General features: G+C 41.4%; 1 protein-coding gene across 9 annotated transcripts in view; it reads right to left on the reverse strand.

Annotated features, from left to right (window-relative positions):
- Positions 1-6125: 6125 nt before the first annotated feature.
- rapgef6 (Rap guanine nucleotide exchange factor (GEF) 6) overlaps positions 6126-25477 on the reverse strand; it is a 119956-nt gene continuing 100604 nt past the window's right edge. For 8 of the 9 annotated variants that reach the window (XM_017419895.3, XM_037979090.1, XM_017419902.3 and 5 more), the window contains 14 exons: positions 22475-22715; positions 19874-20041; positions 19507-19722; positions 17707-17918; positions 17061-17184; positions 16087-16110; positions 14704-14924; positions 13779-13952; positions 13331-13477; positions 13010-13126; positions 11553-11808; positions 9341-9867; positions 8110-8454; positions 6126-7806 (listed from right to left, as the gene is read on the reverse strand). In XM_017419895.3, the coding sequence (XP_017275384.1) occupies positions 7784-7806; positions 8110-8454; positions 9341-9867; positions 11553-11808; positions 13010-13126; positions 13331-13477; positions 13779-13952; positions 14704-14924; positions 16087-16110; positions 17061-17184; positions 17707-17918; positions 19507-19722; positions 19874-20041; positions 22475-22715 (2795 nt within the window). In that variant the 3' untranslated portion in view covers positions 6126-7783. The remainder of the gene's footprint in view (positions 7807-8109; positions 8455-9340; positions 9868-11552; positions 11809-13009; positions 13127-13330; positions 13478-13778; positions 13953-14703; positions 14925-16086; positions 16111-17060; positions 17185-17706; positions 17919-19506; positions 19723-19873; positions 20042-22474; positions 22716-25477) is intronic. The other variant, XM_037979088.1, reaches the window with a different exon arrangement.

Here is a 25477-nt window from a genome sequence, read left to right on the forward strand (position 1 = left end):
TAATGGCTTCATGCGTGCACACACAAAACACGAGCGCCGATATGGCTAGTGTGGCACTAACTTTCACACACACACACACGGCGTCCTTAATGCAGAACACAGCACACACACATGCAGTCACTCATTAAAACCAACAATTAAATCCCAGTGTGGAGGTGCAGCAGACCCCCTTAAGGAACCAACATTTGTCAATTACTAGAACGAGGGGAGACTTTTACACAGAGGGCAAAGAAAATTGAGGAGGATGTAATCACCACCTCCACAAAGCCGGGTTTGCATTGTTCCAACACGGACAACATGCTAGTCATTTGCACTTTAATGGGATAGCCAACCTCTTGGGTGAAACACGCTCCTCAAATAGTCTTCCTTTACGAATCTCACCTAAGGTCTGAGGGCAAGAAGCTGGAGAGGCCGAGCTGCTCTGAAGGTGGCGTTTCTTACAATGCACCACTGCCCCCTAATGGTTGCTGGTGGAACAGGAGCACTTCCATCAAAATCATTTGTTTTGTTTTGAAATTTATTTCTAGCCACATTGGAAAGAAGAGGGCATGCGGCTGCGAATGTTCTGTGGAGGGAAAGAGGCAAGTCAAAGGAGCGCATAAAAACCTAGTCGTGAAAACCAAAGGGGCTGTAATTTCAGATGAAACCTAAATATTGAAATAAAATATTTAAAAGCTCTTTCTGATGTGTCAGAAACTAATAACTTGGCTGATTTGTGTTGAAAGTGCTTCAGTTCTAAGGAGCCTGTATTTCTATTTTCCGGGACTGTCAGAAACTCATAAAAATGGCGGACGAATTCATTCAAAAATAAATGAAGTTCATTCTTTTCCGATCGTATTAAAGACAGTTTTATGTTTCGACCTGATCTATTGCTTTTTTTAACTGATTAATAGCCGTGTAACCTTTTTTTTTTGTTTTTAGCAGAATGGGTTGGATGACAGCATAAAGCTGTAAAATCTGTGGAGGTTGTCAAAGGTGAACAGATTTAAGGGAGTCACGCTGACGTCTAAATGTCATGAGAAGGTAAAGTATTTGGAAACACTGAGCTTGAAGGATTACTTCTGGTCTTTTGAACACCAGGTTACATTCAGTGGGATGTCTGGTCATTTATCTGTGCAGCGCTGCGGATTGTCGAGGCCCGTGAGATTCAAGGACACTGACCCCAAACCTTTTAGAAGCTGCAGAAAACCTAGAGAGCTGGTGACAAATGGCAGGAACATTTCGGGAGAATGTCACCACAACATAAGACCACCACTCAAATAAGGCGAACGTGGGAGACTACGGAGCTGTCTGAGCAATGTTTTCGTGTTTTTTTTTCTTTTCCAGTCTATGATCATAACGTCTTTACAATCGATTTTCTGTTCGGTTTGGGCACCGTCTTCCCTCTTGTTTGCTCTACATGCGGAGAATTTCAAGCGACACTTCCACGAAACAAATCAATACTTTTATTGTCTGTGAAAACGGCTCGACACAAATCAGCATCTATGGACCGCATTTCAGGTCCCTGTCTCGCTGTTGCTTTTCATTTGTAAACTTTTTTTATTTTTACTGCTAATTTTTACAGTCCGAAAACGATTCTTGTTGTGACTTTTAGACGTTTACTTCCACTAATATTGCTGACAAGCTCACGGGAAAAGCGTTTGTTCGCTTCTTCGAAATAAACCCAAAAGCTTCTGCCGTGAGACCTTGTTGACATTTTCAAGTCGTGATCTCACAGTCAACCGAAGCTGTTAATTAACCGGAATCTCACTTTTCTCTCCCCCGCCCTCTCTCTCTCTTTAAAGAGTAGGAAGTGGAAATAAAACAGGTAATTGAATCAAGCAGACAGCATCATCTGTTTGAGTAAACTTTACTTGAACTTGTCAGGTATTCTTTTAATTGCAACCCCAGAGAGGCAGAAAAAAACAAAGCCCACATCTTGTTCTCACCAGGCTATTTTCCAGTTTTTTATAGAAAAACAACTTGCCCGAGCTGTTAAGATATGTTTTTATTTGAAAACCACAAACAAAATTTGCTTTTAGGTCGTTTTAGAAAGTCAAGAGTCCTAGTACGTAGCCGTTTTAAATCTTATGTTGCTCTTTTGTAGTTTTTTGCCTGCTAAATAAAAATAATAAAAATAAAAGTTTGAAGATAAGTTCAGTGATTCATATTAAGATGTAGCCTCGGTGTCACATGATGATGCTGATTTTTGTGCTAACACACAAAGAAGAAATCATAGGGTGGCGTAGTGTAAACTAACTGATAGCACCGCAATGAAAAACTGATGGAAATTGGATTGTAACTGCGATTTTCTCAAAATAGAAAGACTTTGACTAAAGTGTGATTGTACGACTTTGTCAGTGATCATACAGAAAGCAACACGACACACGGGCAAAGCCATCTTATTTTTCCACTTCTGTGTGTGACAGCAAACACACACGTGCTTAAGGGCAGAGCTGCTAAGATTGTGCAAGTGACAGAATATATATATATATATATTATATCCAAGCTGTTTTGCTTCACAAATTTTCATTTAGACAGGAATATGCTAAAAGTCAACCCCCATGTGCGCGCACAACCCTCGGGAGCCAGGTTTCCGTTTTCCCACCTCCTGCTCTCGGCTTCTGCTCCCGAAAAAGTCACAACTTCAAAGTCAAAACAGAGGAGAGGTGAGACACACACACACACACAGGTTGGCACATATTACACGACTCAAGAGTCCTAGTTTTTTTTAATATTACCTCTCGTGCTATGCAATGGGGCTCCTTCACCTTTTGTGATACACATTTGAAACTGTGTGTAATTTCACCGCTACGTTTCAGAGGAATCCCACTCGGAGTTGAACTTCAACTTCTTCTGTCATCGCGGAATATTCCCTCTGAAACACAGAGACCAGCTCCGTTAACAGGCTTGTTGAGACACATTTGTGACCAGCAAAATGAATCGGAACGAGCTCAGGCTGCAGCGCAAAATACATAAAAAATATCAACATAATTGAAATTTGCGTAAAAACTAGTCCATAAAAACACCATCTAGTGATCCCAGTAACTAAAGCAGCGTGTAATCTTCCTAATCTACCTTTAAGTTGTCTAACAGGTACATCTTCAGAAACAAGCCTTATAATTTCCGTAGAATCTGACCAATTTTCTCTGCTGGCTGTCGTAGCGCTGGGAAATCCCTTCGTAGAACTTTTGCCCTCATTGTGAAGCTTAGGCATTCCCCCATTTTAAATATATGGCTGGAAGTCTCGATGTCATCATTCTAGACCAATAAAGATCAAGTTTTCAAACCACACCTGTAAACAAAACTAGCTTGCTGCTCAGGTGACAAATTGCCAAACTTTAACAAACTTCTGAAAATAACTCCATACAGAAAACTTCCTCATGCTGACTCATTTTGCCATAATGGGTCACATTTGTTCCTCTCCACTTTTATCTATTGCTATGACACATCAGAAAGAGCAAAGTCTCTTTAAGAAAATTCACCAAATGCACCCTAATTAGTTTTTTTTTAAATTTAGAAATAATAGAGTTGCATGTGGATATTTGGAATAAGGCCTTTCTTTGGAAATGGCACATTCTGCTAAAGATGGTTGGATTTTTTTGATCTTACTTGTAATATAGGAGAGATCCAGAATCCAGACACCACATCCAGGACATACGTTGAAGCTTGTATCTAAGAAAAACCTCTCAGAAATCAGTGATGAAGACATTTAGCGGAACTAAACGTCACAACCTGGAACAAAAACAATGTTATGCTGAGTAAATCTGCAGACAATAAGGCTTTGTTTACATTGAGCGCAGACCCGTATTTCTGAATTGTATATTCATATATCTGGAAAACTCTAGTTTCAAACTTTGTAATAAGAACCTTTAAAACTATACTTAACAGGAAATAAGCTTTGATTCACAAGTGTTATTAACTGTATACTGTCCCTTCTGTAAAATAGGTCAATTTGAGAGGCAAAAATAAACTTTTGGACACCGGATTTATTGATTTGCTCGCTTCATCCTCCTCACATGCATTCTGCAGTAGAAATGCAGCACCCAGCACGGGCAGCGGTGCATGAAAACACACACACACAGACACACACACACACGGGGAGGTCAGTGCGCCTGCCTCCGTGTGTGACAGTAAACCTTTAATGAGTAATAAAGTAAGAGGCTGACCTTGCTTTGAACAGATCTGATAAAGTGCTGAACGAAGCGGGGGGGGGGGCGCGGAGACACAGGCGAGGACGTCCAACAGCATCAGGAGACAACCGTCTCCTTATCATTAGAGGGAAGATTTATTCATCAAAAAGGTGCGAGAAAACGGAAATTATACCCAAAATATAACACGCCAGTAACTTCTTTTTTTTATTTTTTTATTTTAATCAAAGAAAATATTTAATTGGATGATTTTAGAGCAATTACTGCACTGACCTGCTCAGACTCATTATTCTTTCATTTTGATTTAAATATCTTCAACACCCAACAACTTATATAAAAATTCTCTCAATATTCAAGCACTCTTGTTGAAGGTAAATTTTAATACAACTGGCAACCAGAAAACCTCTCCTCTAGCGCCACCATCTGGTTATAAACTGAATATTGTCCAAGAGACCCAATGGCAGCAAAACTAATGACTGATTCATCAAGTAAACATGTTTGTGACCCTCTACTCTCTACTCCATTTTAAATGCTTGAGTTCGTCACATGAAACAACAGTGAAGACACTCTGTTTTTATTCAGTTAAACATTTTATTTATCGTCCAAATTTGTATCAGTAGATGAGAAATAAAAGGTATTCATTATTTTTCTTCCAACATTCTTTTAAACAAAAATATAACTATTTACAATCACTTGTAAAAAATACATAAAAAGCGTACGAGCAAACTGATGTTGTCTTTCTAAAAGACATAAGTTACAACAACTATACGTGTGAGACGAAAGCAAAAAAAAAAAAAGCCACAAACTGAGTTAATACCTCTGTACAGATTGTGCCGCTCACTCACAACATTTAAGCTTATTGTGCATTTCTGCTGTAATGCCAAAAGATGTTCACACACACAAACAAAAAAACACACATTCACATCTTTCTTATTGCATTCCAGAAAACATGGCAGGAGAAAAAAAATATCTAAATTACAAATAGGGTGAAACAAATTGGCACAGTTTTCATTTGAGGTGGTGTTTTTTTTTCTTATTTTATGTAAATTAAAACGCTGACATGTTGTGCTCGGGTGCATGTAGAATAAAACAAAACCCAAAGAGGTCACTGATGAGGGGTGGGGGGAAGCTTCAGCTAAAGCAAATTTAGCTTCAAGAGGCAACAAAACAAACAAAAGGAATTTAGGAGTCAGTGTGTGGATCGGATCTAAAGCTAAACTATTTGGATTTTAACACACAAGTGCAGAAACCGAGTTCACTTAATGGTAAAAATGGCACAACGTATGAAAAAGGTGGATTTGTTTTTAGCTCACATGTAAACACACTCATAGCATCTTCTGATTTCTGAATCAAAAATAAACATTCAAACTATCCAAACCATCGATTGGAAGCATTCTGCTTAAAAACTAAATGCAGAACATTAATACTGATTTGTGTTTATTAGGAAGACAGTTGTGCAAAATTAAAAAAAAAGGAAAGAAGAGGAGCTGTCAGTTTCTGACACTATAATAAATAATCTTTTCAGAGACCAAAATAAAAGGGATGAGGTGAGAGTCTTATTGGTGGTTGATGATTCATAAACATTGGAGGTAAAGCAAGAAGAGGGGAAACATGGCCCTTTTTCTGTTCAGCTCAAAGAGAGAAATAAAACAGCGTCAAAGATCCATCTGAGTTTGAAGGAACTCACCTTGTTCCATAGAAATGGCAGCCAGAGACTCAAAAGGGGACCACCTTTATGCACGAAGAAGACATCAAGGTAAAACTGCACGCTAAGAAGGTAAAAAACGTCTCCTAAATATGATTCTACAGCACACACATCCAAAAAACACAGCAGCAGTTACACTCAAAGACAGGAAATGGCAGCAACAACTGTGAGGGAGGGCAGGAAAACAAAAACAAAAACAAAAATGTGTCATAAAAAATGACAAGAACCAACAAAAACTCCTCTAAAGACTCCTGCCCCAAAGAAACAAACAGGGCAATCACGACCTCGGATTATTTGTTTTAACAAAATACTCAAAAAAATAGCATCTATACAGAACCCTCTTTGCTCGTTTTTCTTTTCTTTTTTGTTTTTTTTTTACAGTTTACATTAAATTATGGCCCAAAGAAAGAACAGCAAAAATATATCAATTCATACATCTGCTGTGTAAATATATATTAGCACTGATTGTTTCAAGTCTGTGTGGCAAAAACAACAAACAAGAAGCAACACAAGACAAACAGAAGATCAGGTTCCAGTTCCACCCCCCCCCCGACTTACAAACGGGGGAAACAGTTTTCGAGTGAATGTACAAATCTGCTTCCTCTTTAAATACAAATGAAGGTTTTACAAGCACATCTCTTAAATATTTGACATAATTTACCATCAGCATGGAATGAAGATGGAGGCCAGGCGTAGAAACGCGCCGCGTGCTGACGGGTGTTTGTTGCTGCTCGCTCTTTTAAATAAGGAGGAAAAGCCACTGTGAGCACGATTCCACGCTGCGTCTCCGCAATCCTGCTGCTAAACTCGGAGCGTTAATTTCCAGCCCAGAATTTCAAACACAACTAGTCTAATAAACACTGTAAACAAAAGATGTAGGCATTGGCGTAAACACTGTCGTTCTGTCTTTGTCTGGACCACAACTAAAGAGTTTGGCGTGAGTCTACGTGCACACGCACAGACCGCTTCAGTGCCCTTTCATTTAGATGTTTGTTTGTTTTTTTTCTTTAGAGTTGCCGCGATAAAATAAGCACGCGCGTTTTTACTCAACAGGAAGCAGCGAGGCGTTTGTTCTTCAGCCCGTTAAAAACAAGGTATAATTTTACAGAACATCCAGGAGGCGGCGTGCAGCTAAAAGTACCTCGCAGGCCGGACAGACAGAGCAGCAGGAGGAGCGCGACCTGAACGAGACGAAAAAAAACGCTTCATTGATGCTGCTTCTTTGTTCTGTTTTTGTTTTGTTTTTTTCTCTGTCAAGTTAAGCAAAGAAGAGTAAGTGCTAAACATGCTTTCTGTCGCTGCAAAGGGGTAAATTCTCTTCTTTCTTCTTTTTTTCCAAACCTATACAGGATTACATTTCTGTGCATTTGTCTGTAAACTACATCTTATTCACAGAAAGAAAAATCTCTATCAAAATCTATATTTCCCTTTGGGTTTTAGTCTGTAACATTCATGCTCAAATAGCTTCTCGTCGTTCTCATGTCCGAACTTCGCAAGGCAGAGGGATTTAACAAAAAGGGGAGAGAAAACTTTACAAATGAAAGCAACTGTACAACTTTGTCAAAGTGTAAAAACGTTACGAAACACCATCAGACGTGTGAGCTTTCAGCACAAATGGAGGTAAATGGTGGTCTGTGTTCAGAGTTCTTCTCACTCGTTCCTTCCTTTTTGTCGTTCGTTTTTCAGACGTCCATCTTCTGCGGTCTGATTCCGTCACGCCGCCTCGTCCCGCTTTGTTCGAAAGATTTCGTAGAAAGTATCTAAAACTTATCTTCTTTGATTTGTGTGATAGGTTCGTAAAAGGAGGTCACATGACCCAGAGGTTCGTGGGGGTGCGGAGCTGGAGGGTGTGCTCTGACGCGTGAGGACGACAAGCCGCTAGTTTAGTCCAAAGTCTTACCAACGCGACCCGACCCGACCCGCGTGGAAGGAGGTGGGGGGCGTGACTTTACACCGCTGACACTTGTTCATCTGGGGGGAAAAACAAAAGATAAAATTTGTTAAAAGTTCAAAGGACTCAGAGGGCTTGTGTTGTCAGATACAACTACGATTTCATTTCTAGCATCGGTCCAAAGTTTGAACTAATAAATGGGACCAATGAACCCCAAATTAGAATTTTCCAACAGTGTATAACTAAAATTGTTAATTATATAATTAATAATAAATGTAATCTATAAAGAGATGGATGGATTAGCAGCCAACTGAAAATAAAAACTGCTTTAGGTTATGTGGACTTGTGGCTTTACTGCGAATTTAACAAGGTGGTACAAGTACCGTCATCACTATCAGCCAGATCCTGTGGGGGACAGCAGGTGCTGGGGGGTCTGGAGTGGCCCGGTGTGGAGCTGGCTGTCCGGGCGTCTTGGTGCTGGAGGTGGAGCCTCCGCGCCTCAGCCAGCCCACCGGCCGCCCCGGGGCTCTGCAGCAGTTTGCTCCTCCGCAGGGCCACGCTGTAGTCTGGGGGTCGGATGTGAGGAGGCCGGGGGACGGGACCTGCCAGCCCACCCACCAGTCCGTCTGTGAGCCCGAGATCCCCCAGAGCCAGACCCTGGTAGCCTGGAGGGGTGGGAGGGGGAGCTCGGTAACGCTCATCCTTGGTGGGGGAGGTGACACAGTACACTGGGTGGATGTGTGGGTGAAAATAAAAGAGGGGTGGAGTAAAGAAAGAGTGGGGCGGGGGGGCGGAGGGGGGAGTGTGGGATGAGAAATGATCAACAGGTGGGGTACGAAAAAGAAAAAAAAAGGGGGGGGGAAATAATGGAAAAATTAAATTAACGTGATGTTTCACTAAAACAACGCACAACTATACATGCACCAACACGGTGGGAAAATTAAAAGAACAAAATTACAACCAATGAGATGGATGGCTGTAGTTCATACAGACAGCTTGAGCTGCAGCTAAATATTTTAGTCATTATTGACTGATGTTTTTCATTATTTACCAGATATATTGATTAAGTAAAGTGTTAAGTAAAACATCAGAAAATATTGACAAACTCTGATGGAAATTATTCAGCCAACAACCAAAATGAGAAAAGACATTAATTTAGATCAATAGCAACTAAAAGTGATTTAAAGAACCGATCCAGTGTTGGTTCTTTAAATCAACTTGTTTCAGCAGCAGAGGAACTCTTGCTCTAGAAGTGTTGGTAATCTGTCTAAAAGTACAAACATTTTGTTGTTAACAGCTAACTACTAAAGTGGAGGGTCTTACCGAATGAGAGCATTTATATGACCCTAACAGAAAGTCATCAAAAATAAAGCTGTAAAACATTAAACTAAAGGAATAATTTCTTCTACCCAGCCATCTTAGATATGTAGATTAAAAGGTGATGTTTTGCTGCATATCTAAAACTATTGAATGCAAACATTTTTCCTGCAAACAGGATCTAAATAAGCCCAAACCTTTCGTTAGACCAGCACACAGATGCAGCAACAGAGTTGGTCTGGACAGCTGCTACACTGTTTACAGGAAATCAAACCCGTTTGCAACCTGCTCCCTCACCTATCAGGCCCTTCTCTGTGCTTGATGTCACCGTTTTGTAGGCAGGGTCTGTGCTTTGCCCTCCTTCCTCGTTGGCTGGCGAGGAGGGATGCTCCGAGGTGTTTCGCCGTTTTATCGTTCCGTAATTCCCCTCATAGTTGTCTGACAGGGAGCTGGATGACGTCCAGCTCTGCCGAAACTGTTCGGTCAGATCGGAGCTGGAGTCTCTGGAGTGGTGCTCGACGGCCCACGTCGGTCCGGCGGCCTCCACCTCCGCTATTGGCCGGGTCAGCTGCGTGTGCTTAAATCCGCCCAGGTGCGTGTGTGGCAGAGAGAGCGGGGGCCCGTGGATGCCGTGGTCCCATGGCCGGCAGGAGGAGGCGGGGAGGCTCTGGAAGGAGTCGTGGGAGTTGGAGGAGCAGGAGGTCCAGCTGCCGCGGCCGCTGTCGGCCACGGAGTCCATGGAGGTGTGGTCCGTGGTCAGCTCCTCCGTGGAGAGGGAGGCGCTGAAGGCTCGGCCCGGGTGTCCTCGACCCAATGCTGAAGAACTGCCATTTATAAACAGACAAAATGGAAAAAGTCATTAAAATAAAGCACAAAAAACAATGGTAAAACAAAATATTAGTGAAATAATTACTGTTTTTCTTGTGCATCCGTCTTTGAAGCACATAGATACAACTCGTTACATTAAATCTGGAAGTGAAGATATAAACATAAAACAAAAAGTACTGATAACGCTCTTTGACCTGACATGAAGGGAAACGTGTGCCAGCAGTTAATGATCTGATTACCTTCTGTTCAGTCTCATTTACCGCCTGCATTATTTACAATTTTTATTTGCTTCTTCAAGGCAAAAGTCAAGAGTTTATATTGTGCCAGATATTTGTGGATAAATCACTCAGTAATCCAATCAAAGAACCACAGAAATTAGGCTACCTGTTAAATGAAACACCTAAAAATCCTAACTAAACACAGTTCCTCTTCAATGTGCATTGTTCAACTGAAAAACAAAATAAAACATGTACCTATTACAGGTTACTTTTACTTCTTTGGCTCTGAAAGTGGTTAAACGATTTTTAAAAAGCAGAATCAACAGGCAACGTCCCAAAGAAAGATTATTATATGAGCTTTGTTAAACGGTGGTAAAGAAGGCAGCAAAAAAAGTTTGCCAGCTGTGAAATATTTGACTAAGAGAATCACCAAAGCATCAACAAGTTAAAACAAATGAAAACCGGATCAAATCTGACGTTGCGAACATGTGAAAACAAAAACCTGAGTGTGGTCTGAGTAATAAATAACTTTCCAAAGAAGCTTGGGCAAAAAGTTTCTCCTTGGCTGCGTTTTACAAAGCAGCAGTTTGATTCACTGACACCGTTTTAAAGGACAAACAAGCCACTCAATGAAACTGAGCCACATTTCATAAAACAAGTCAGCGTTATACAGCACGGCTGCCAAGGTGATAGAATATCAGAGGGGGAGATCTTTTATTCTTCTCTTTATGAGACAGAGTGGCCCAAACAAAGAGGAACAATAAACAAAACGGTAGACAATAAAAAATAAAAAACACTGTATTGTTTACTCAGCCGGATTAAAAAGCCGCTGGCGTGAAAGCCGATACCTTTTTCACGGATAAAAGGAGGAGCAAGGAGGGCTGTAAATGTGGGATGCTAATAAAAAGCTGTTATTTTTTTATGGCTTCCAGTTCTTGGGGTTTTAATGAGGAAGGTATGTAATTGGAGAGCAATGGGGGGAGAAAACGGAGGAGGGGTGAACGGCAGCAGATGGTGCACGGGAGGTTATTTAGTGGCGAACTCTGTGGTGGACAAAAGTCCTAACTGAGGACTTGCTGTCAAATATCTGGGTCCTGTGGCAGAGGTCAGCTTCTGTCAGATTTATTAGGATTTTAACAAATGACTTGTGGCAGGAGTATGAGGATGACAGGGATTTAGACTATGTGTGCGTATTTAGAAGAAGTCTTGATGATGAGAGACCTTTTTGAGTTCTTAAAACCCTGTGTTGCCCCATTCAAACAATATTTTTCATGTCCTAATAAAAGGAAAGTGTTGTACTCTGGACAAAGTGTAGAGCTCCCCAGAGCCAAATGTGCCATCCATCCCTTTAAAACCCAGAATCTGTTCATCTCATTATGACTTTCAATTTGCAAGGACTCTTTTCGACCTGAGCTAATTAAGCAGACAGATTAGATAAAATGAACTGAACCGAAGCTAATTACCTTGTGCTGGGCTGGCTGTAATCAGCAGTTAAATGTGCATTTAATGCCGCGGTGCCCTCAGCAACCTCGGCGGCCGTCGCGGCGGTGGGGTTTGAAGCGAAAGCGGCAGTAGTCGCAGCAGCGGTACAGGTCCTGTTACAACGGTCGTCAGGCCCGGGAGCCGGGACCGAGTCGACCGAACAGATACTGGAGCGGGAGGAGATCTCGCTGTGGCTCGAGTCCGACAGGTTGTCCATTTTACCGCCTGGGGGGCAACCTGGGGAGAAAGGAGCATTGATGATGTTGAGATTTAAAAGCAGCTGAAAATGTCGAAGAAAGAAACAGAAAAATGCCAAACACAATGTTAAAGCTCTGCAAACAAAGAGGCTGTCTACACTGCATTGAAATGACTGAGAAACGAGGCTTTAAGAAACACTCCAAACTTTATCTAACTAAAAAGGTTTCAAAGCTTAATCCAATGTCACCGGAAAAGAACTCACAAAGATAAGCTCCATCTGTCAATAACAAAAGGTCATGAACTTTCTTTTTTGTCTTCTTAAAAAACATTTTCTACTGAAAAAACTCCCTTCGTTTTGTGGTTAAAACAGACTGAACAGAACTCATGCTTTGACACATTTTGCTACACTTACAAAAACGTAACAGCAATACGCATACAGTCACATGTTGGGGTAACTCAGAGGTCAGAGGTCACCCTGAAATGATTATCCGTCTGTGGCTGCTGCTGCACAGATATAATTTCATCTCTGAGCCTCATCATTTCCTTCAAACATTACGCAACGCTTCCTTTTGTGCCTCAAACATTAAACATCATCACTCAAAACAATCCAAACATTTAGGGACATCTCTACAAAAGTTACAAAGACTCTGACTGTTAAACTGTGTTTCAGAATAAGTGACTCAGACTGTCTTCCTCCTGCTGTGTCTGTCTCTGCACAGCCAGAGGAAGGGGTTGGGGCTGACTGATCTCCTGGCTCTCTGCTCTGTCTGTCCTTGTGTCTCATTCTGAGGTGAGGAGGGTTCAGTCTGGACACTTCCCTCCCCACTTTTCTGGAACGACCTCTCCCTGGACTGACTCCTTTCTCTCAGCACCCTGAAAGGTGACATCAGCCTCGCCCTGATGGGTGACACTGGGGGTTTTGGTCTCATGAAATGGGATTCGGGAGGTGGTGACAGAGTCCTGAGTGGAGACCTATGAGCCTCCATGCAATTCAGTGCTGGTGTTCCTGCTCTTGTCCTCAGTACAATCTGCTCCGCATCTGTCTGAGCACCCTGTTGGCTCTGCTGCCTCGATCTTCCTCTCCTCTGCTCTGACAAACTCATGCCTCTCTGAGCTGCCTCTGTCTCGTCCTGCATCATCTCCTCAGTTATTTCCTCCAGCTCTGTCTCTCTTTCCCTGCTGCTTTCTCGGCTGTGCTGGCTGGTCATCAGCAGGATCCTCTTGTGGAGAAGGGCCCCACCTATGCCGTAGCTGCGCAGGCTGACGCCAGTCTTTGTGCTGGCATCGCTGGTCAGAGATGATAAAGATCCCGAAAGGTTCATCTGACTGGAGTTCTGGGACTTTGTTACGCCTCCCACTGAAACACAGAGAACCAAGGTTTAAAAGAAGAGATTAAACAGTAGATAATAATAAAAAATATTCAGAAATGAGGGGGGAAAACTGTAAAGAACTCCCCAAAACAAAAGTATAAAATCTTGTTAAGTAAGGAAATACAGCTAATGAATATTCTACAAACGGAACAAAGAAAAAAACCAGTAGAAAATGAAACATTTGTGGGTACCTTTGCGTGGAGAGCCCTGAGGAGACACCGTGGGGCTGGAGTGGAGGGATGAGATGGTTGAAATGGTGTCATCAGACGGTCTCTTGGAGCTCCACTCGTCTGACGAGCTCGCTGGAGGTTTCTTCACCACCTGGGGAGAATTTGAGTCTGACAAACAGAAAAAAAAGGCTTTTTAAAAATAGATCATCACTAAAAATAGATGTTAAAATTAATTATAGCAGCAACATTGGATAATTAATTCCTCTATTCTACAACAAGTGTGGAAGGATGTAATCAAACCACAGAACTGACAGTTTCCTGCTACTGATGAAATTAAGGATGTTTCACAATTGCTTGAATTAATTATGATAGAAATGTACTCCCAATGCAAATGAAAAAGGTAAGCATTAAAAGAGATCTTGGTAGAAATGAGTGTAATGATGATAAAGTTTAGCTCAGCGGTGCTCACTAGGTGTGCCGGTGTCCTTGGCGGTGCTCTTCTTTCGGAGAGGGTTCAGTGGCACCTGGGCTTGGAGGACTTGGGACACCCTGTTCTGAGCTTTCCCCAAGGGCAGGGTCGACCGCTGAGACACCGGAGACATGTCCGACTTGGTGGATCTCCTCTCGCTCAAGTTTTTGCTCACTGGGGGAAAAATAAATAAATTAGAAAGACAGATGCTTACTTTCCTGCCATCTTCTTACATTATGTTCAGCTCAACTGCTCAAAGAGAGCTACGTTAGTTGAAAAGAACGCACACACAAAATGTCAACAACATGAAAAAATTACATATTACAATTTTACACACCTTCCCAGTTTATTTGCTGCTCTAAATTGATACAAGTGAACAACTTCAGATACCACAAACACATGATAGTTTTATTCTCTGTTCAGAGGACTGTGTCCCGATAGTTTACCATGGAACAAAGAAGGTCCTCGGAGCGTACAAACTGCACATCCAGTCCGACACTAAATGGTTTCACAATTAGATTCTTATTTAACTATCAGGAATAAATGATCGTTTTGGGATTTCCTTTCACAGATAGTCACTTCACAGCAGTTTATGTCAGCTGATTCAGCTTTTTTCCTCAAACTGACTGCAGAATGTTGGCAGAGACACCAGATGGCAGTGCAAGCTACTATGATGAGTGTAAAACTGGTTCTCAACCAGTAAAATGCTCATTAGCAAATCCTCTATTTATTCTCAAGCAAATATTGTTCGGAATTGCTTTAAATGATGCCAAACGGCTTTCTAAAAGGATGAGTTTCTCCAAATTTCTCCTTAAAAACAAAGCACACCTTACAAGGTGAGGATCAGAGGTGTTATTCAACTCATGACTACCTCTATAATCTAAAATACAGGGAGTTTGACGGTCTTAGATTAAGTGTTACTCACAGGTGTTGTAGGACGGCTCACACTGCAGGGACATAATTTGGTGTTTCTCCTCATCTGTCTCCACCGTGAGGTTAGATAGGTACTGTTTCACCTTTCTGGCCATCTGAGCGTCTTCGTACAGCTTCTTCGCATTCAGGAGCGAACTGCGACGTACTCGCTTCTTGTGGGCTCCGCCCTGCACGTCCAGGATGTTGGAGTTGGTGCTGCCTTGACTTAACGACCTGTTGGAAGAGCGAAAGAACGCAGAGGAAGGGGAGAGGAAGAGAGGAGGTAAAAGTGGAGGATGAAGTTGCAGAGGATAGATAAGGAATGGGAAGGGGAGGAATGCATATAAAAATGCAGAAACAAAAAGCAAATGAAGGTTGAGGGAGAGAAGGAACAAATATTAATCAGTATAGCCAAAAATACAACAGAAAGGCCTACCTATTTTGTAAATCAAATACCACTTTCACTACAAAAATCTGTAAGTCTTTGTTTTGGAGCATTGGGGGCCATGCAGCTGGGAAGGAGGCAGCGCTCCCTAAAGTGCCATGCTATCACATTACAGAACAGCAGAACATTCTGTCAGATGGAGGCAAAAAGGGTTAGGAAAACAAAAGATGCACATTATTTATCAAGGGGATGCAAAAATGAACAAACCTGAACAATACTGAGTCAAATAGTATTTGGAATTACTCGCCAAATTTACCGTGTGGAGGCTTTACTGTTTCTTCGGTATGATTTTTGCAATCAAAACTACTTCCGCTTGGTCAGGCTTGATCAGGAACAGTGTGCTGTGAGTTTTACTAGTTGTAATGTTTAGACTTTTTGAATTATTTACCTTTATTATCAAAAAAAAAAAAAGTCCCATAAAAATACACTGCGATCTCTTCAATTCCTTCAGCACAATTGGCCTATTTTTGTCTTCTTTTGCTCTTTTTAGGTGCTGTTTTCGCTAGTTTTAGCTGCAGTTTTGCTTATTTTAGTTAAAAGCTATTGTTTTGGTTTGTAGGGCAGAAGGGATCCATCTGACTGACACACATTTTATTGGTCTGCAGTTTGCATTTTTGTCTGCATGTATTTGCACATTTCTGTGATAATTATCAATACATTGTGCAGCTGTATTTTAATATACATAAGTATGATTTCAAGCTACTATCTGACTCAAATATACACTCTACTGAACATGATAGACAGTTAATGGGTCAATGATGGACTTCAGTATGATTCATGTCAATGAGCACTGCAATGGAAGGGTTAATCATACAGAAGCATGAGCAGACACATTTAGATATGGTAACAGGAAAACATGCAGAGTTTATGGCTGTGGGGGATGCAGGGTGGATGGGATTTCAGTCGGACCAGGCCGAAACCGGGTGAAACCGGCAACCAGGACAAACTTACCCTAAACTCTTCCACCTCTTCTTCCTGCAAGCAAGAGGCGCGAAGATTGAAGCGTGACTTAAAGACAAGTTCAAAGATCGGTGGAGGTGAAGGAGGAGACGAGACTATGTGGAGTTCATGCCACCACAAACAAACAGCAAATGATTGAAAATGGGAGGACACAACATGTGGGACTCTGGCTCATATTGAGCTGAGGAGTGTGTGAAATGGCCTGCTGTGTCACAGACTCACAACAGAAGGTTGTTTCGTCTCCTAAAAGCTTTGTCTTATACGAAATCATTTAAAAACAGAAGTGGGAGGACTTGTCATTTTGAAGGGATTTGTGTGACCTGCAGTGTGACGGGAGTGTCTGCAGGGGGCAGACATGCACTGCAGCAGTGACAGACTGTGATAGACACACACAAAACTGAGTGATACCAACAACACACTGCAGCTGTCATCAATTCCACCTACACTTCCATTCAATCCGTGCCTTGTATTATTGGCCGGTTACATTCCAGCAAAGGAAAGCAATCCAAACTGCCGAGAGGCGCGGACAGAGAAGGAAGCAAATGGGAATTGATTGGACAAGACTTTGAGTGTGTGCCCGATCCCATTGGTGAGGGATCCAGGTTGGCTGGTGGAGTTATGACAGGTGGTTCCCTTTTTGCCAACATTTGTAGCCTTCGAAAGTACAATTTTTAAAAACAAAACAAAAAACAAAACCTAAACGCAGCCTTGCCTTAATGAGGAATTTTGCTGCGATCTAACGGTAAACAGGAAGAGCCAATTGCTAGAAGGAAGTTGCGGCTTTTAATTCACACCGCCACAGTTGGGCTTACTGTTCGTGGTACGCTGACTGGAGGCCGTCAGATAATATAAAAAAACTAATATCTGTGCAACAAGCATGTTTCCTTGGAATATTTCTTAAACAGCTCCAACAAACTGCATGTAATATAAACTAAAAATCTGTTGTTTGTGTCATAAAAACCAACCTCTGTCTGAACATGAGGGCCGGGTCCATGTTGGCTGAAGTCATCCGCACCACGTGCCTGATCTCTTTCGCGATCATCCTAAGCTTCTCAAAGTTCACAAGGCCGTCGACGCTGGAGTCATTCCCTGGGAAGAGCGGACAGAGTAACATACGCACACAAAGTCAAATCAGACGGTGAGCTGTCAACAACGTATACATGATTAATATCTGGGGACACCTAAAATGCACATTCTTCAAAGTGAAACCTCTTTAGTCTAGTGGTTTTCTTGCCATTGCTCCAGGAGATCAAACTCCTTTTTTTCATACTTTACCACCTTGAGCAATATGAGAATTTTCTCTTTTTAGCTACTTGCACAATTAGGGAAGCTTTCTGTTTCATTCTGTGTTATTGTTGAAATACCAAACCTTTAAGGAGAAGTTAGTTTGGGTAGTTTTGACCTGACTCCGGTATGTTAAGTTTAAAAAGTAACATGGGGAAGCCTTCAGCAGAAGTTCGTGAGAGAGCCTAGGTTTGATTTTTCACACCACACAGAGGAAGTGACCTTAAACTAAACAGAATGACTTGTTCACCACATCAAAAAGCCTCAGTTTTCAGCTTTCTTTTGCTTGAAATATAAAAGACATCTTGCCCTTCAAATCTGTCTTACCTTCATGCAAGAAGGTGAGGTCCTTCTTGACCACCGGGAAGAGCGGGATGATGGGCGGCTGCATGCTTTGGCTGCTCAGCACGTTGCGGTACTTGGCCATGTTCCTGGACGGGTCGAAGACGTCCTGCAGGTCCCTGAAGAGCTTCTCGTACTTACTCGGCAATTTCTCCCACGAGCTCCGCAGTCGAGCCACTGGTGCCAAGTTCAGCCCGCTGTTTGCGAGAGAGAGGGAGGGAGGTGGGAGGAGGGCGTGGAGAAGGGGAGCGCGGAGGCAGAGACAAATGGGTTACGGCGGGGAGAGGAGAGGACGACAAATGAGGGAGCAGTGAGGGAAAACAAAAGCAGAGAAGAAGAAAGAAGAGTTTAATTTCAGCATGTTTAATATCCATGAGTACAAGTCCTACTTTTTGTTGCTCTCTTCTTTTGTTATTTTTGTAGCTATTGTTGTTTTTATATGCTGACTTGATAAATAATGGAAAACATATTTTGTTCAAGATTTTTTTTTTTTTTACCACTCTTAAACAAGAACTTTTTTGCTTCTTTTCAGTCCTTTCCCGTTATCAATGGAACTGCATGGTAGAAATACGAGGTAGTTCACTTCAGCTGGATTGACTTAAATCACTTGTGATTACACGTTTCTGTGAACTGAGGGTGTTTTCATTTGTGCCTCAGAAAATAATCTCCTGCAAAACTGAGATTGAAGCCTTATTGTTAAAAAAAAAAAAACATCACAGTTGGAGCTCTCTTGCCTCATTCATTCTCCAGCTGATCGAAGCTGCATGAATACCTGGGTTTAAATGTTGTGTTTACGAGCAGTAAGAGCTATTTCTAAAGAAGAACTTAAAGAAACCCTTAAAAAAGCTGAAGGCTGAAGCTTCCGAAAAAAACAGTTGCTGTGGTCAAAATGCAGCTTTCCTCTGGGTTAATTGTCAGTGAGGGTGAAACACTTGGAACAAATGTTTTCAAACCTGTCGCTAATTGGATTTTATTTTAATTCAGACGAAGAGAGGCTCAGAGTTAAAGATCTAACCCTGCGTGTCATGTTTCTTATCCACAGCAGCAGCAGCAGCAGCTGTGCCCCTGTCACCCAGCGGGTTACACATCAAAGAGCCATATGTGCAAAGAAATCCTGCTGTGAGGAGTGTAAAGAGACATGGAGGTCAGCCACTTCTGCTCCAAAGTACATTTTACAGCAGTGAACAAAAGATCATCATATTGCTGAGCTCCTTGAACTGTAAGTAACACACAAACTCTGCCCAACAGAACGAGCAGAAGAGACACTCACATTTGTCCTTAGGAGGTTGGACAATTCATCGGGCAAATTAAATTATATTTTCAGATAATCTGCATCATGTAACAACCTTTTCTCAACTTATAGAACTGGTTTTATAGGTTTTCTACTTTGCTCTTTTCATTTTTGCTTTGAAAAGACTCAAACTGTCTTTCATATGACTGAAACGGTAAATTCATGTTCAAGGTAATATAGCCTTTTCTCCCATCATTTAAAATCTTCACTAAAATAAGGCAAAACGAGCTTCTTTAGGAATCAATAATCTGAACAAACTATAAATGGGATTGTCATTTCTTGTTAAGGCCAGGAAGCTGCTGAGGCAGCCATCTTTGTGGTCTGGGAGAAACAACAGAAGGGAGGAGGCGCGACAGGTTTCTGAGGTTGAAATGAGGAAGATCGGTCAACAAAGTTTGTCACCGTTACTGAAGCTGACGTCATTACAGAACAGGAAACCTACAGAACTATGACTGAGATGAGAAACGTGGTTAAACCCCTCGCCTCACACCCACCTGATAATCGCGAACATGGAGTTAAAGTTCTTGCACTCTCTGCAGTGCAGGGCGATCTTGATGAAGTGCTTAATGGTCTTCATCCTCTTCAGGGTGTTGGGCTCTTTCAAGATCTCTGTGGCAACCCAGAACGTTTCCTGGTTTATCACTTCCTCAAACTGCTTCAGATTTCCACATCCAGCAGAGGAGTCCAGTTTAAACAAGTCATCCACGTACCTGAGAACCAGGGCAGACATGTTTTTAAAAAAAAGTGCACAACATCAGAATGTCCTTAATTAAGGAATTATCTTTTTCTCTTTTAGCTTGTTTGTATGTGGCAGCCGTTCAATGTTGTAAATGTCATAAAAAAATGTGATAAAATGCATACTCTGTAGACTCAATATTCCTGAAGAGCTCAAAGTCTCTCATGGAGAGCTGGGCAGCGACCTCCATGGTGCTGAGCTGCAGCAGAGAGATCTGACTCTCTCTGAGGAGGTCCTGGGCATCCTCGTCCGAGCACAGGGTTTCTGTCTCCATGTTGTTCTTCAGGTAGTATCTTAAAGGAAAGAAGAATGAAATGGGACTAAAGATGAGATCCATGCAAGCATTTGTTATGTTTCCAGACTTCTATTTGCATTTTCCAATTTTAAAACTGTAAGATGAAGTTTAGTATAAGAAGGAGGCATAAATATTCTGATGATAATGCTGACAGATTATGGAAGATGAGACACAAAACAAGAGAAGAACTTGCAGGAAAGGAAAGAAAGAACAGAACAGGTGTGTGAGAAAAATGCATTTCTCTTTATGCTTAATCATCAAAAGTTTCCGGGTAGAGCCTTCAGCAGCAGGCCATCTCTAACACACTATAAGCTTCTTAGTTTATAAATCAAAGCCTCCTACTTTCACGCTAATGGAGCTGTAATGTGTTTGTCTTCAAATGCAGACCCTCAGAGCATTATGAGCCTAAAGTGGGCGCTCCTCGGGAGTATAGCGTTGGCATAAATGCAACTCTAAATTGCACAATAACACTAACAAAAGAGCTGGTGGGAAGAGCACCAACGGGCAACGGTTTGATCGAGCCGGATTTCCTTGCAATAAAACACGAGACGTGAAAGAAGATTTCTGTTTTCAAAAGAGCATTCTTGGAAATAAAAATGTTTTTTTATAGTCAGGTTTAAGACATTTCAGGACCTCCATAAGTTTAAACACATAAAAAAAAGAGGAATGAAGACAACAGGACAACAGGAGAAGAGGCAAATTGTTAAAATGACAGACAAACTGGTTCTAAACAGAAGTGGGTTCGAACCAAACCACTGGAAACGTCCAGCGGCAGTAAGCATTAGTGTGTTAGGAGCTTGAGTTCCTCTCCCTTCATTTATATGTATGTTGACAGTCTGAACAAGGTTGGCTATTGGCTAAGCCTGCCCTTCCTGGACCTCCTGTCAATCATCGTCAGCAGAGGATGACGGCTACAAAGAGGCAGCGTTGTAACTCTCCCAACTGATTCTGGTAAATAGGAAGCGTTGCTGAATGCTGCTGATGCTCATCCTGCTGACAGTGTGGAGTGTGTGAATGTATTGTCTGTACAAATACTGTCAAACTACCAGCACTGAAGTGGAGCACTCTATAAACGTTGAAGCCTGTTTCTTATTGTTTCTCTAAATCTGAAGGCAAGGAATGCAGATAAATGACATTCTTTTGTCTTAATTTGTGAATAAAATCGAATTCGTAGTTATTCAAAGCAGTGAATACGTCAGCGTGCATTGAACTTGATTGTCCTGCTGTCTTTGTATGAGTTTGTGCGAGTGTGTGCATATGAATAATTCCAGACATGCCGTGCTGTCTGCAGAGGCCTCCGCCCCTGACAGAGGATGAAAAATTCATGCTAGCCTACTTGGGAGGGGACCGACGAGGGACCCCAGGAGACGAGGAGAGAGGGATAAAACTGTGAAAAACTGATGGCGGACTCACATTAAGGCAGACTTTGGTGCTGCAGTCTAATTTTCTGCTACGTCCTACTAACTTTCGTCCTAAAATATGTATAGCAGCAAGACAAAGAACTTTGACTTTCAACAAACCAAGACAAAAAAAAAAATACAAAAGCAAAAGGGGAAACCAACAACAAATGGCTATGAGTGATTTCAAATTTTAAGAAAGATACTTTGATTTCACCTTTGAGTACAAAACACCATGTCCATCCTTTGTATATGGTAAGAATAATCTATTATTTAATTCCTCTGAATCAGCACAGAAATTCCCACTTTCCTCTTTGGCACGTGGAGTCCCGCTGGTTTTCATTCAAGTTTTGCAGCCGAGCAACATTAACTAAATTAGGTAAATCACAAGAGTAGTACCCTGGACCTTCAGGAAGAGAACTGAGAACCACTCCTTCAGAAGGATTTAATCTCTAACATTATACTGGACATGATCTGCTCTTGAGCAGAGCTAATCTCAAGCAGACAGTGTGAGGTTTGGAGCCTTTTGTGTGAAAGATACGAGTGAGACTTCTGTTCAGAATAGGGCTTCAAATCTTAAATTGGATAAAGCACTGAAGGCTGTGTGAGCTTTAATAGTTTTGACCAATCCAGAAATATTTGAACATAAAAAAAAAATAAGGAAGAATAACCCCTCAACTTTCAGGGATCTGGGCTTTAGGTCCAATCACTAAATATTTAAGACTTTAAAATAAAAACGGTCATCTATATATCCTCAAACCTCGTGTTTTACATCAAACTAACTTTGTTCCAAATTTCCTCACTGTGGATCAGATTTAGGGACTGATCCATGTGCATTTTGGATCATTCTTTCCTCCCTAGGCATGAATTTATGCTGCTTCCTGATTTATCAAAGTAGTATTATTTTGTACCATTTTAACTTGCAAAGGCAGAAATGTTTTAACACTAAACTCACTTTGGGAAATAAATTGCTAACAACTATCTATGTGACTATAAAATACATTTAGCCGTAATGTAATATCCGAGTCGCTCACCTGCCGTTAAGCTGAATCCGATCAGCCAGCTTGGAAAGTTGGTCGGGCAGACGACGCTGTTTTATTACTCCCTCCGGGCTCACCGACACCTCACACAGGGAGTAGGTTTCAGGCGCTGCGAGGAGGCCAAACTCGTTGACTGTGTGGGTGACGACATCCTTGGCCGTAGTGTCCTTGCTGATGATGATGTAGCAGCTCTGCTGGTCTGCTTTGAACACCCGGATAACTTGGTCTGGGATGTCTTAAGGAGGGGAAGAGAGAACAAAACAGCAACGGATTAGTGGCTCATAAGGAAAGGGAAAATGAAGAATGAAGAATCCAGTATTGTCAATAATGTGATAAATCAGTTGAATGGAATGGCAAGTTATTCTATATGCTGCAAGTGATGCTTGACCTCTTAACCCTCAGTGTATTTTAGATTACATCATCCATTGCAAAATCACAGCCTTGTTATTTCGAGTGGCTGGTGATCTCCACTTATTTCTGTGCCAAAACTACAATATATGTTTGTATTTCACCATTATCGGGTAATATATTTGGACCCTTTTTATACTTAAAAAGAAACTGAGCTTGTTTTGATACTTTTGAATCAAATCAAGGGGCTGGTGTAAAAGCATACAAACAACCACGTTTGAAAGTAATTATATGCATTACAGCACTCGTGATACAGAGAGTCAAACTAAATAAAAACTTGAGCAAAGTAGAGAAGCATAAATGCACGCATTAAGGTTGAACAAACACCTAAATGTAAGTGTGCAAACAGTGAGAATGTCTTCAGTTATGATTAAATGTGTTCAACTTGTGTTGGCCTTTTAAAGATTAGTTCTTCTCATGAAGTTTATATGCATTCCTGTCACTCTCTTACCCTTTAACAGACAGTATGAGAAGGACATCGTTGCAGTATAATGTCTCCGCTCCAGCTGAGATTTTTATATACCACAAACAATCATTTAAATGTAAATGACAGGGCTCTAAATTGGGAACAAAGCTAGGTAATATAGTGTATTACTGTTTTAATTCAAACCAATAAAGCTTGAGAGTTGAACTTGATCACAGCTTCATGGAGCTGCTGATGCTGGAGCGGCTGCACGTGACTTCCATGGGAGTATGCGCATTAAATAATGGAGACATTTTCCCTGAGTGAAACACGGCATTAAACATCTCTGTGTCTGAGTGTGGCAGGGCGTACGGCCCATTAGCCACAAGCAGCCAGAGAGCTTTAATCGAACGAGTTATGAGAGCCACGCAGTGACAAACAGAGAGACGGTCTGGAAACCACATGAAGCTGCTACAGCAAGTGTGTTTAGATTGCAGTACCTATATTACAATCATTACAGTAGCAGCAGCATGATAAGTAGGAACAAACTGCTGAAGGCACAACCAATAACAATAATGTTACAGTAAATGCTGGTTATCAATCAGCTCTGTTTATTTAAGGAGCTGCGTCCGTGTGTGCAAACAAGATTTGGATTTAATAATGCTATGTTGTAATAAAGTGATTGTGAGTCAGGAGGTCATTTTGCTGCTGCTTTCAGTTTCTGTTTTATGCGTTTTTGTCCAGTTCTTATGTTTTCACAAGTGTTTTTTTCCCCTCTTTGTATTAGGTAACTTTTTGATTCTTTTTGCTGAAAAAAACCAACATTATTTTACCAAGAGAATACTGTCAATTATCTTTTCTTAATCTTGAATGGCCAGTTATTTTCATTTATTTAGAAAAAAAAGTTGTTTCAACTCTTTTTTTGAGAAATTGCAGGACTGAAATGTAATTAATCACTTCTGAAACCCACTTTGCCTTTGCTGGCTTCTAGAATTAAGACATATTGATGTTTTGACATTGGCTGCTTTTCTTGCAGATAAATGACTTCTTTATGGACTGTACACTCATTTATATCCAACACATGACATTTACGCTTTATGCAAATTAAATGGGAACTAAATTTCATGCTAAAGATGAATATATGCTTGAAGATTTCTGCATTCTGCAGCTTTCCATTTTCTTGGTTGCTGCTGTGAATGAGAAGTTTGGCTTTAATGTGCAGCTGGGTGGTGAGAGCAGGCGGACTTGAAGCTAAATGGTTTGTGTCTCATTAGCTGTGATTTGTGATTAGAGTGCGAGAAGCCTTTAGATAAAAAGCTGGGTACCATATCCTGTGAAAGGGCAAAGGGTGATGAGGGGCTATAATCATGTTTAATTCCCTGGAGACGCTGCAGTCTTGTGTGGACAAGTAAAATCACTGTCCTCCTAATGAAACAACCAATCAATTACCCTTTTTATTAAAACGTCATTCATTTTCTTCAAAACCCTGCAGTTTATTTGCACAGTGAAGCCAAATAGTTTCTGCGCAAACTATCGTTTTTTTTTTGCAAAAAAGCAATAAAGAGACTAACTGTCCTCCTCCTTGCCCTGTTTTCTACAGTTTGCCAAATTCTTTCCCTGTCACACCATGTTGCAGTCAAAATGTATAAATGTCATGTGAAGGCACGCAGAGCAGTGATGGGGCTGTGCAAAATGGCCTCAGGTAGCATCTCACTGGGGCTGCGACTGCTGGAGACGAGTCGGTGACTCAAACTTGACTCAATATCGCGGGAAACTAAGCTGGTGAAGATTCTCAGTCATCCAGGATGTGGTAAATCCAAAAAACCTAACGCTTAATGCTCCATTGTAGGTTTTTGAAAGCTGAAATCTGAGACTTTCTTCTTTGTTTAAAGCTGGTTTCTCTTGTTTGTTGTAAAATAGCTTCCTTCAGACCCCTCTCAAACATTGTCTTCTTGGTCCAAAATATGAACATTTAGGTCCTCAGAAGTGTCCCTTATCTTTGAAGACTGTCACTGCCTACCTCGGGTGTGATAAAGTCATGCTAGGAATAAATACCCCAATTTTTATTTTATAAGTTGTGATTTGCATCTGTGTCTGTTTTATGAACAAACTTGCTAAATTCACCCCTAGGGGAATTATTCAAAACAAAAAAATATAAGATTTTTACTTTGCTGCCTATGAGGTTT

Source organism: Kryptolebias marmoratus, linkage group LG13, assembly GCF_001649575.2.
Source record: "Kryptolebias marmoratus isolate JLee-2015 linkage group LG13, ASM164957v2, whole genome shotgun sequence".
In the NCBI taxonomy this organism is placed as follows: domain Eukaryota; kingdom Metazoa; phylum Chordata; class Actinopteri; order Cyprinodontiformes; family Rivulidae; genus Kryptolebias; species Kryptolebias marmoratus.